The sequence below is a fragment of the Stigmatopora nigra genome, chromosome 19 (genome assembly GCF_051989575.1).
Source record: "Stigmatopora nigra isolate UIUO_SnigA chromosome 19, RoL_Snig_1.1, whole genome shotgun sequence".
NCBI lineage: Eukaryota > Metazoa > Chordata > Actinopteri > Syngnathiformes > Syngnathidae > Stigmatopora > Stigmatopora nigra.
The window spans coordinates 3,274,399-3,287,183 of NC_135526.1; the positions used below are offsets into that span (position 1 = coordinate 3,274,399).

A 12,785-nucleotide genomic window follows, 5' to 3' on the forward strand; every position below is an offset into this window, starting at 1 on the left:
TAGTATGCTTTTTACTAATGTATTAGTATACATTGTGTAAAGGGAACATTGTTATTTTGTACATTAGCTATCAGTGCAATATCATGTTAAGTATAAATGAGCAAAATATTTAAGAAGTATAATTGTAGGATTTTGTAATCTTTTATACTCCACTAAAGACTTTTTGTCCTTTTATTTTACTACATAGATGACTGTTTTTAATCCATACCCAAATACTGACTTAAAATGTTTACTTTTGAATCATACTTCAATCTATAGAATCGATTCTATTTTTAATAGCATACTCTATTTAAAATACTGTTAAATCTGATTTGATCTTCTAATTATGTACAATCTTAATTTCTCAAGCACTCTTTTCTACTTGCAAAGGTGTCTGCACGCACAGAGCTGAGCGTGAAACGCCGAAGCCACGCCACGCCGTCTCGCACCTTCAGCAAACGGCGCAGTCGTTTCTCGTCGCTCTGGGGTCTCGACACCGCGTCCCGCAGGAAATCCAAGATGTTGCACCCCACCATAAGCCAGGTGAGCCCCCCGATAAACCTGCATAAATCCCCCTAGTTTTCAGTCTTCTCACTCCACATCATCTCTCTTAACAGGTGTTTGTTGACGCCGTCGAGCCGACCAAAGCGCCCGTCGAGGCCACATTTGAAGATTCAGCCAGTGATAAATCAGTAAGATTTCCTATCTACGCCGATCGACACACATTATAGCTTTCACTTGTATTTATTGGAGTTTCACTAAATCAAACTCATTTTTGGTGCCTCCTATTAGGCAAAAAAGGCTGAAAATATAGCTCATCTCTTGTCATTTTCCTAATTTACTGGAGCGACTGATTAGTCTTTGCACTTGTTTGTCCCTGGAGGCCAAAATCAGCAGCATGCAGTCATTTTCTACTTGGTTTCACCCAGATCCCTTTTTTTTGTTCTTTTCATGACTGCTTATTATGAGGAACCATAGCTGAAACCTTCCACATCAGTAATCATTCCTCTAAGGTTGTGTCTTTTACTTGGCGCAAACTGCCGGATTAAGTCGCCTGCTAACCAGCCAGTGTCTGATCCGTACATCTTGCAATTATTTCTATTCCCGACCATTTTTTTGGAGCCTGTCAAACGGCACATCTTCTTCCTACCTTGACACCTTATCGTCTCCTCTTTTCCTGTGCTGGAGGCGAGCTAGAGCCGACAGGTCTCGGGGGCTATCGACTGGCGTTCGGCAGTCTTTGTCTGCCTGTTAATTCTATGCGCATTTTCCACTCATATTTTAACATTACATTTTGCTAGACCCAAAATGGTTGCTTTATCCCCAAAACGGCAGACTTCCTTTGTCTATTCCCTATCTTGGCAGGGCGTGTGACTGTAACACATGGATGTTACAGTACTACATGTGTGTGGATCATTTATGAAAGGTCGCAGCTGACGGCATTTTCAGGGATTTTCCTGCAAATCCCAACTGAGGCTGGCCAGATGGTGCCAAGCTGTGTTTTTGAGGGGGACCTTGCTAGGGGTGCACTCAAATTGTAGGGTCCCCCTTTTCCGCCTGATGAAGAATGAAGAACCTGTTATGGTTGGAAAGATCAGCACTGCAGATTGTGATGGCAGATTGGTGGCGCACGCTCACATTGATGCTCCAAGCCATTTGGGAGCTCAAGGGGATCATGAATGAGATTTTGTAATTAGAACTCCAAATGGTTCAGACCACCAACAGCTTCCATAGGCTCTTCAATTAGATTCTCATTATCTACTATATATCTTTAATTGACATCTAGTATCAGCAGTATCATGTCAACAATGCACGTTTTAATAGTCTTGTGATACTTATTTCCCACTTAACTAATTGATTGGCGCCTATAGTCAAACGAGACTTTCAAACTTAAAATGATTTCCTGACTGCTCATATATTAAGCAGGATAGAGCTTAACATTGCATAATTTATAATATATATGTATATACATCTGCCCCCTTTTTTGTCTAAATGCATAGGCTGTCTATCATGGTCTTTGACAGCCAACGACTTTTCTGTTGTTGCCAGTAGTTTAGTTCAGAAATCAAACCACTGTATGTATTCCCTCTGTGTTTTCAGAAGGACCGAGAGAACTTGGTGAAAAGTCTTCCTCAACTGGCCCCGGACAACGACATCTGGCTCCCAGAGAGCCTGGCTCCCTCCTGGGTTTGCCTGCCCGATGACAAGCCCGTCCTGGCCGTGGTGCAGCCCGGTGACACGGCGCTTGAAGTCTTAAGTGCCGTCTGCAAGGTGATTGATCATAACAGTCTTCCTCATAAAATGCATTTATGTTTATGTGCGAAATATTCAAGGATTGTTGTCCTCCTGCAGAAGAACAAACTAGATCCTTCCTATCACTACCTCCGTTTAAAGGTGGTCATGGATGACTGTACACTCCTTTATGTGCCAAAACCTGATGAGGACATTTATGATGTGGTGAGTTACTAAAATACTGACTTGTGGATTTATGGCATATATTCTTTGTAATTGACTTGCTAAAACTAGATTTCTTATTTTGATAGGTGTTTTCTTCTCTATAATTCCCATTTAATCATCAGGGTGTATTGCACCGTATCAAAATTTAACACGTTTTGACAATTACGTGTCAGTGAAATGCATTGGAGACTGTAAATTATGCAAATGTGCTTGTAATGCTTGTTAGCTCATAGAAGAAGTGCAACGTAGATTTTCATATTATTCAATGCCCTATTTACACGTAACAACCTTCACCTGAAATGCCCTTCATCTTCTTTGATCAACATTCACGCTTATCACAGTCTCATTTGGCATCTGGTCACACATGCACACAGTCTGACCTCGTGACCTTGATGCAAAATGGCTTTCTTAAGGTTGATGAATAAAACATGAATCTCTTTACAAGGCTGATGACCGTCACGCTCGTTTGCCGTCTTGTTTTTCTTCAGGTGTACCGGGAGATCGAGATCTGTACCAAAACCACAAGGTTGATCCAGTTCGACCGGGCCGAGTCATGCACGCTTGGCTATGGTAAATACTTTATTCTATTATTTTAGTCAGAGTGTATTGATTGGTCTTAGCTTTTGGGTTGTTCTCATTCTGGCTTTTCTTAACCCTGTCATTGTCACTCATTTAACTTATTGGCACCCGTTCATCCCTCTTTACCATTTAAGATGGATTGAAGTTTAGCACCATCAATGGCACTGAAACATGACCACTCCCAGCCATTTTAAATGAGACCTCTATAGCCATCAATAAACTGCAATAAGATAAATAAAAATAAAAATGACCTTTAAACTGTTACTTGGGGGGTTGTAACCAAAGTGTCTTTGTTTCTTTTAATTTTAGTTTCATTTATTTTCTTGTTATTGACATTATATTAACTTATACATTCATTAATTTTCTGGACCGCATATCTTAAAAAAAGGGTTACAATCAATATTATTTGAAAAATTATAACAACAAATTCATTGCTAAATGGCCAAATAATACTTAGTCAGTGTCAACCTTTGAATAGCTGTGGACTGATAGGGTTAAATATATTTATGTTTTCTTTTGAGTGTGCCACTGCCATCCACAGTTTTGAATTTGCAATTACACTTTACTCTAGCATGGTCAAATAAATGCATTCGTGCCCCACATTTTAGCAAGGCTTGTCTAACAGTTTCAATTTATCTTATAAATGGGGTTTAGGTTCCCAAATTGGGATTTCAATCCAATTTGGTTTGTCCATCTTCAGGTTTTTCAGTGTCTGTCATTGACGAGGACGGCACCCAGCGGCTTCACATCACTGACGTCAAAGAGCGAGGGCTGGCCTCCGCCAAAGGTACTGGAACATTACAGTACTACTTCCTGCTGAGTCACACACACACACACGCACACACACTCACATCCATGCACAATGTTAGTGGGTTGGCCAGCATGTTGCATTGATCCACTGAAGCGAATGTGTAGCGACTGAAAGAGATCACGCAAGAATCCAGGCCAACACTGCAGGCTTCACCCCAACCCGTCTCTCTTAATGTGGTCACGCACGCACACAGAGCGACCGCTCAGTCTGACCTGGGGCTTTTTATTTCTCTCAGTCTGATAAAGACTATGCTATACAGCTGACATTTCTCATTGGGGAAAAGTAGGTAATAACTACAGGCTAAATGTGTCATTTGTATGCATAGGTGAAGTGTCCACTTCATTATTGACTCTTTACTCATTGGTGGCCATTGATGGCCTTATATAATTATCACAGGTCAAATGGATTGGATGTATGTGGCTATCAAGGCCATTAATTAAAATGTAATCACGCTTCTTTGAAAGGTCTTCGATCAGGCGACGAAATCCTCCTGTTGAACGGCAAATCGGCCGCCGCCCTGCAAATGGACGACATGCGCGTGGCGTTCACCTGCCAGGCCTTGACCCTGAGCTTGGGCGTCATACCACGCCTGGATCCCGCCACATTGTGCCCTCCACCGCCACCCCGACGCTCAGACGCAGAAGCTGGCGGCGACACAACCACTGACATCTTCTCACAAAACCAAGGTAGCCTGTTATTTATTAAAAAAAAAATGAATTTAGGATAGTGCATGTGACTTAAAGGTATACACCCACAGAGGACATCCTTGATGACGTATCGACTCTGGTGGTGGACGACAGTTTAGATGACGAGACGCTACTCAGTCCTGAAGACTCGTCCGAAGAGAAGATATTTGCACAGAAGGTAAGCTAATCTTTTTTTTTTTTTTACAGGGATTTGCCCGATGTTTTCTCGATTATAAATCATAGTGACCAAGTTGTTGGCACGTCGGCCTCTCAGTTCTGGGGTCATGGGTTTGATCCCATGTGTGTCTTCTCTATTTCTATTAATTATGCATTTTACGGCTGACTTATACTCAGGTGCGGTTTGTGTAAAATCAAAAACTACTGTTAATATACAGTAGCCCTGTCACACAGATATTGAATGTATGTCATTGAATATATTGAATATGTTAGACTAGAGCTGTCTGTGTATCCGTTCAGGAACGGTTAGTGGCAGGTGTGAGACGAGTGTATGATTTGGTAATGGCGCGGCCGTCGTTCCTCATCAGACCGTCAGCTTTGTGACGATTGTTGCTTGTCTAAAACTGTCAGTAGCAGACCCCCACTTGCATGTCGCTCTCCCTGTCGCCATAGCGACAGCTGTTCCCTTTGTATCAATGTTATTTGAAAGGTTACATGTGAGAGGATGAAGGACTTGACAAATTTTGCACTGTATTTTGTAGCCTTTTTAGACATTCAGGATTTAGGAAGACATGTTGGAAATCTTGGCAAATTCCTGTCATTTTGTCCTCTTCACCGTTTCTGTTGATGAGGTTAATCAACTCACCGGGTGGCGAATGCCAGAGCATTTTTAATTATCCCGACATTGTGGCTGCTTCATTGTATCATTTAGCTCACACAAACGAGAGTCTGGTGAGGCGGCGAGCTTCATTATTTCAGACAAAAGCGCCATCCTCGCCTACAAATGTGATAACTAGAGGAAGAGAAGAGGAGGATAGGAAGGGAGGGGGTATCACTTGGGATAACGGCAATCATGGGGATGATGATGATGATGATGATAGAAGTGATTGTAGTCATTCCCAGATGAGGAAAAAGTCAATCTGCTTATCTTTTTTTTTGTACCTGGAGGCATCTGAAACAGGGAAAAATGTATATATAATTAATTGCAGACCTATAGTTGCCTGGGTTCCCTTTAGGTTCAGATTCAATAGTTGAGAACATAATTCAGCACATATATTTATATTAAAATGATGATTATTTGACTCATTGCTCAAACATCTAATCCATGGATCATATGTCTACAAATAACAAACACATTTCATTTCACAGAAACGAGATAAAAAGTAGAAGTCCACCAATAAAGATAGTTTTTGAGGTTGCATAAAGGACTATTAGTTGTTTTTTTTTGTAACACTCAAAATTAAGAGCCAAACAGTGAACATAAATGTGTCCTATGATATCGGCTGTATATCAGTCGACTGTCAATCTTGGAAAAAAAACACTTATTGAGCATTATATCCGTCATTTCCAGAAACGCAGTCCGATTGAATGTCTATCAACATCATGTGTCTGTCTTTCTCATCAGGTTCAAGCTTGTTCTGAGTTTATATTCATACCCAGCAAAGAAATGGGATATATTGTGCACAACTAATCTCTGTTTATCCCTGTTTAGCTGGCAGGGCGTGGTCATAGCGACAGGTTGCCGCTTGTTTTTCAGCTCCTCCCTCTGCATTACATCGCTAGCACACACGTACGTACACCTACGCATACACTCCATCAATCGCTACAGGCTATTTTACACGTGGTGAAAAGATGCACAGGGCATGCTCCAGGGAGAAGGTAATGTCTGGGGAATACTATTTTGAAATATATGTTGTGAATAGGTGTTGCAGATGTCTCGATTTGGAGAGTGCTTTATGGCAACATTTGTTTTTGTATGGTCATAATGTGTGCATGCATCAGTCAGATAGAATTATGGCGTGTTTTGTGATTATGTAACGGGATGTCTTTGTGTGTTAAAAGTGCAACGCCAGGTGTGGTTTGTGCAGGGAGTTTAGACTTTGGATTGGAATGAGTTTACTACTATTCCATATCCAAATCATTGGAATTAATTAATACATTTATTTGCTGCCAAACCTCCCACCTTGAAGGAATTTTTCACCTGGTTTCATCAAAAGCAGTCTATGGGTTATTGGGATGAATCCGATTGTAGGGTGGTGGGAAAAAAAAGGAAAATTAGTGCTGATCCAATCAATCCTTGATCTCGTCTATTGTTGCTGTCAGTTGTGCTTACATAAGCAAGTGAGAGTACAGGCTTCCTTCCTTTCACTCCTCCCTCTCTCCCTCCGTCCCTCCGTCCGTCTCCTCCTCCTCTGTTTCCCAATTCCCTGAATTGCTTTTCATTTTTCTGCACTTGTTGGTCACACCTCAGAGTGAGTCAGGATTTCTGTTTTTGAACCGGGGATTTTTTTTGTATATGCCCGGACGGATCTTGCAACCGACAAACTGATGTCCCTTTTCAAGAGGTCAAAGGGGAGGACAAGGACAGGCTCCAAATGGACCTCCAAGTTGGTTTGTAGTGTTTTATGTCTGGTGAGATGCACTTTGTGACCTCACCCATTGCAGACCTAGCCTTTTTTTAGTGAATGCGGATGTTGGAGGAAACCGGAGTACCCGGAGAAAACCCATCCAAGCCCTGGGAGAACATGCAAACTCTCACCCTGCATCTGCCGTCCAAAGTGCCATACGAGTTAAGCAAAGGTCAAAAACTGAGAGTGTACTTTGGATTTTGTTCTCTCAGAACAAGGAGCACGCGTCGTCCTTCCACCCACGTGGACGCCGCGACGCCCCGGACTCCCAGATGTCGTCTTCCGTGTCATCTTCGTCATCTTCATCCTCGCTATCTCCCAGCCCGGTGTCGGCCCTGCCGCCGTCCTGCGCTCAGCGCCAGCTCTCGCACGCCGACAAGCTTCGCAAGGTCATCAACGAGCTAGTGGACACGGAGAAGACCTATGTCAAGGTCTGTGAGCGCTCGTCCACGTCCGCCTTGGCCGTCTGCTCCTTATTACTCCGTTTGAACGTGTTCTCGCTCGTCCGTGCAGGATCTGCGCTGCCTCATTGAGTGCTACTTGACACCGCTGCAGAAGGAAAGGTTCCTAACGCAAGACGAGGTAAGATCGTCTCTACTCCGGACTGGAGATTTCCTATTTGAACACCCACGCCGCTCTGTCATAGCTGGACATTCTCTTTGGCAACTTGGACGAGATGGTGGATTTCCAGGTGGAATTTCTCAGGACGCTAGAGGACGGCATTAGACTGGTTCCAGATCTGGACAGACTGGAGAGAGTGGAGCAGTTCAAGGTTGAGATATAAAACCCTTACTGTATTTATATGAAGTATTTCTGGCTAAAAAAATGATAACTGTATTCAGGGTACAGTAAAAATTGTAAAACTCAATGATTTTAATGCAATTTGAAATGTCAATATGCGAGAAAATACAGTATGCATATATTGTTTTCCCTTTCATTTAGCATTTTTGCCACCTATAGTATACTGAAGTCTGACTTAGAGTCGGAAAAATAGGCTAGTCAAATGCAAGGAATCTAAAAGTTATCCACTGGTTCCAACAGAAAGTGCTCTTCTCCTTGGGCGGCTCCTTTCTTTACTATGCCGACCGCTTCAAGATCTACAGCGCCTTCTGCGCCAGCCACACAAAGGTGCCCAAGGTTCTGGTGAAAGGTAAAGATACATTTTTTTTTAGTGCATAGGATTTCTCCAGTTTGGAGCAGGAACATAAATGCCTTTTGTGATGTCTCACCTAGCCAAAACAGACCCGGAATTTAAGGCGTTCCTTTCTGAGCGGAACCCCAAACAACAGCATTCCTCCACGCTGGAGTCCTACCTCATCAAACCCATCCAGAGGGTCCTTAAATACCCCTTGCTTCTCAGGGAGCTCTTCTCCCTCACGGACCCCGATAGCGACGAACACTACCACCTGGACAGTAAGAGTTCTCCCATTTAATGTCCTTATTCCAGGCGGTCATTTGTGATGTCGTTTATTTTTTTCAGTGGCCATGAAGGCGATGAACAAGGTGGCGAGTCACATCAACGAGATGCAGAAGCTCCACGAGGAATTTGGTGCTGTCTTTGACCAGCTCATTAGCGAGCAGAAGGAAGTGGGTGACCTCTCCATGGGGGATCTGCTCATCCACTCCAGCGTGGTCTGGATCAACCCGCCCACATCTTTTGGAAAGAGCAAGAAAGACCCAGAATTGGCAGCTTTTGGTAAGAAAACAAAACATTTTATGAATCCTACTACATACTTCATTGATGTTGTCCACTTAGATTGGAGCACCACAAAGTCCACTCACCAAGTTATCCAAATTCACTGACTGCCATTGTCAATTTTTGGATGCAGACAATTGATATTTTCGACATTGCATCATCACTATGTTAAAAAGGAAGATTGTCTGGAATGGCCGCCGCATGGGAGTGGATTCATTCCAACATGTTAAGACTCATTTATTTCCTTTTTATCTTGTAGTGTTCAAAACCGCTGTGGTGTTTGTGTATAAAGACTCCTCAAAGCACCGGAAAAAAGTGGTAAGATGCTTCGTTTCCTTCCAAAGGAAATGTACTGGAGCTTGGCTTGGATGATAAATCCATTTTGTCAATCAATTTCAATCTTTATTGTAGCTACCAGTTATTCAATACCTTATACTATGAGTTTGTGTTTTGAAATAACTTTGTCATTCAAACTTTTAATTGAAAAATGAATGGATATTGTAGTCTTACACTACATATATTGGCTGTTACTCTAACTGTGTCATCCCCCATTGCCAAGTACATGTACTACATTACTATCCTTTTCCTCAGGGCGGTTCTCATCGAGTATCCATGAATGACGACCGGGATCCTTTCCGCTTCCGTCACATGATCGCCACCCACTCGCTGCAAGTGCGCACCATTGCAAGTATGCAAAAATGATATACTCTCGCCGAGTCCACTCATTGGACGACCATCACAGTCAGTGGCAGCCAATATATTCTTTATCTCATGGGTGTATCTATGTTTATAGATTCTGAGGGTACCGCCGTGTGCGAATTAGTTCACACCAGGTCGGAATCAGAAGGACGACCAGAGAGGAGCTTCCAATTGTGCTGCAGGTTGGAACTTTTCTGTACATTTGAACTTTTTAATGACTTTTTTTTTAGTTAGTATTTATTCTGATGACATCAAAATAATTTTTATTCTTTGTTGAATCTCTTGCATGTTGATTGCTCTGAAGTTTGTCCTTTTTTTTCTTGCATTCAGTTCGGCAGAGAGCAAAAAGGATCTCCTGAAGGCCGTGCACTCCATCCTCAGGGAGAAGCAGAGGCGGCAACTGCTCAAGACCGAATCGCTTCCAATCAGCCAGAAGTACGTCCCCTTCGGGGGAAAGCGACTCTGCGCCCTCAAGGGAGCCCACAAGCCTGCTGTCAACCGAGCAGGTGAGTGTTACAACGCCCATTGTTTATATACTCAAATAACAGTTAATGGCTTAATAAACAATTGTATTATCTTTTCTGCATACATATATATATTTACAAACATATTTCATACAAAATTGGTGTCCATTCATCATTTTTAAAGGGGTAGTATTAAGATGGTGGGATAAAATATGCTTCTATTTGAGAAAAATCCATGTTATGAACCACTTATTTTTGTAAGTAAAGTTACCATTGTACATTTATTCGGTGCCACACTCCCACTTCAAATGGATTGGACGTCTACTACTGATATAAACTAGTTTAAAGTATTTTCATTTAGCCATTATCATCGTCATTGGCAATGCTGGCATAACACAGTGTTCATTTTTTTTACAGCTTCGGCCCCACCCCACACTCTGGCTCGCAGTAAATTACTACGAAACCGCTTCACCATCGACACGGACCTGGTCTCGGACACGGAGGCGGTCTGGAACAACAATAATCGCCGGCGCCAGGACACCGACCCCGTAGTGGATCTCTACAAAACTCTGCCGGAACGTTCATATGATCTCGGACCTTATGAGGACGGCAGCAAGTTGAAAGAAACAGACATCCTGAGCGACGACGACGACTTCTGCAAGGCGCAATGCACGGCCGCCAGATCCACTGAACTGGACGCCAAGATGGACGCCATGGAGATTCGCGGTGTACTCAAGGCGTGCGCTGCCCAGCGCGGGCCGGAACGCGACACCGTGTGGGTGCGCAGGGACGACTTTGGCTGCAACAGCGACGTCTTTTGACGTGGACGCCGCCGCCGCCGGCCATTTCATTAGGTACGCTCCCATCAAGGCATAGGGCCATTCGTACCTTTTCCCCTCCGTGAGGCATGGAGAAGCCCCTTTTTCACTAAAACTTTGGCTGGTTTTACTCAATCCTGCTGGTTTTCCATTCATACAAGATGGCCGAGGCAGCTGGGGTCACCTTAAACTTGGACGGTCTCGTCAAAGAAATGAGCCAATTTATTTAATTTGAAGAGCCTGTTTGAGTTGATCAAAAAGAAAGTGTCCATCTGATTTGTAGGGATGCAAAATGGCAGACAATTGTTATGTTGATGTGAAGCAAGAAGCCCATTGAAACTGTACCAGTTATTGATTTTTAGCACTACAAGATCATTATTTTTACGGCCCCCAAAGTCTATTTTTCCACACGAAACCTTTAAACGTGTCTATTTTAAGGACCTTTTTTTAGGCTTTATCTTATTAGCACTCAAGGGCTTTGTAAAGCAGAAGGTTTTCTCAGCCATTGTTGATGGTCAAACTGTACCAAACTTCAGAAAAAAAGTTGCAAATATTGACTTTTTGGGTCAAAAAGTTTGAGTTAGAATGGACTTCATTGCTTTTTTTGTTTCATTGGCTACGTTCATGTCAAAAATGTCTCTCAAAATATTCATCTATTTGGGATTTGCGTCTTCAGCCATCACACATTCAGCCAAATTTTGTCAAATTATAGATTATAACAGATTATTTTAACATGTGTGAGTAACCAAATTGCTGGAAATGGCAGTAGAAAACTGTGACCACTTCTTGTGTCAACATATAATATTCCAAATGGCATGCAAAATTGAAGCATTTTATACCAATCAGGTTTTTAATCTGAATAAAGGTACCCGTGTAACCAAATCCATTGTTTGATATTCTGCCTGTCTAATCAAGGCAGCGATAATGGAAACATGATGCTGATGTTGTATTGACTAACAGCAAAAACAAGTATAAAAGCAGTAACAGCTATACTACTAGATACACTGCCACCAAATGTAAGTCATTCATTCATTTGGTGAACCACTTATGCTCATAAGGGCTGTGGGGGTTTCTGGAGGCCAATTAAAGCCAATTACAGCCAGGCGGCATCCAGACAATTGCAGGGCACAATGACACGGTCAACCATTCACAATCGCACTCATACTTAGGGGCAATTTAGAGTGTTCAACCAGCCTACCATGCATGCTTTTGGGACGTAGGAGAACACCAGAGTACCTGGAGAAACCCACCCAAGAACATGCAAACTTCACACATTGAGGACCGACCTGGGATCTAACCCACGACCCCAGAACTGTGAGGCCGAAGTGTTTACCACTCGGCCGCTGAGAGTCAAAAAAGAAGCTATGTCTGAGAACCCTTTTGAGCCAAAGAAATAAAAACACTGCGTTAATACTCAAAATATGAACAGTAACGAATTGACAAAAGGGAAAATGCAAAAATAAAAGCAGTACAACCAATCTCAGAGTAAAGGAAAAAAGTCCTAAGTTAGTCACCAACTAAAAGCAACATATTTTAATTTACCTGATGATATTTTATATTGGTGTTATGTACCCTAAAACCACGCTACCCAAAACACTAAACCGCAATCCTCGTTTACTTGAAAGTCATCCCTTGCAGTTTCTCCTCTTGTCCATCAGATTCCACTGTTTCACTGCTTGTCTGCACTTCAGAAAAAAACGTCAAGTGTGACACGTTTGTTTGTTGTTTTTCCATCTTTTTGTACAAAATAATTGTGATGCAGTTTTTAGCTGTTTTAATTTGGTGCGTGTGTCCCTTTCTACTCGTCTTTGTACTTTTTTGCTACACGACGCACGTGGAGTGTTATCCTTTGTATGACAGCAACAATAATAAACTTTATACATTTACACTTTTTCTATGTGTGATTTTATAATGTCATTCTATAGGAATTCCATTTAAGTGTTAAAATTGACCTATTTTTATAAATGAGCAAATATGCATTTGTCTAAATTTATATCATATGTGCATAGAT

General features: G+C 42.2%; 1 protein-coding gene across 1 annotated transcript in view; it reads left to right on the top strand.

Annotated features, from left to right (window-relative positions):
• The window catches only part of LOC144212614 (rho guanine nucleotide exchange factor TIAM1-like), a 29,680-nt gene extending 17,018 nt beyond the window's left edge, over positions 1-12,662 (top strand). Inside the window, exons 11-29 of the mRNA XM_077740635.1 lie at positions 370-522; positions 597-671; positions 2,080-2,250; positions 2,332-2,436; positions 2,925-3,006; positions 3,716-3,802; positions 4,291-4,512; positions 4,584-4,690; positions 7,310-7,528; positions 7,611-7,679; positions 7,744-7,869; positions 8,139-8,247; positions 8,331-8,510; positions 8,578-8,793; positions 9,053-9,111; positions 9,385-9,481; positions 9,587-9,674; positions 9,823-9,998; positions 10,374-12,662. Of these exons, the coding sequence (XP_077596761.1) occupies positions 370-522; positions 597-671; positions 2,080-2,250; positions 2,332-2,436; positions 2,925-3,006; positions 3,716-3,802; positions 4,291-4,512; positions 4,584-4,690; positions 7,310-7,528; positions 7,611-7,679; positions 7,744-7,869; positions 8,139-8,247; positions 8,331-8,510; positions 8,578-8,793; positions 9,053-9,111; positions 9,385-9,481; positions 9,587-9,674; positions 9,823-9,998; positions 10,374-10,777 (2,745 nt within the window). The 3' untranslated portion in view covers positions 10,778-12,662. The remainder of the gene's footprint in view (positions 1-369; positions 523-596; positions 672-2,079; positions 2,251-2,331; positions 2,437-2,924; positions 3,007-3,715; positions 3,803-4,290; positions 4,513-4,583; positions 4,691-7,309; positions 7,529-7,610; positions 7,680-7,743; positions 7,870-8,138; positions 8,248-8,330; positions 8,511-8,577; positions 8,794-9,052; positions 9,112-9,384; positions 9,482-9,586; positions 9,675-9,822; positions 9,999-10,373) is intronic.
• The last annotated feature ends 123 nt before the right edge of the window (positions 12,663-12,785 follow it).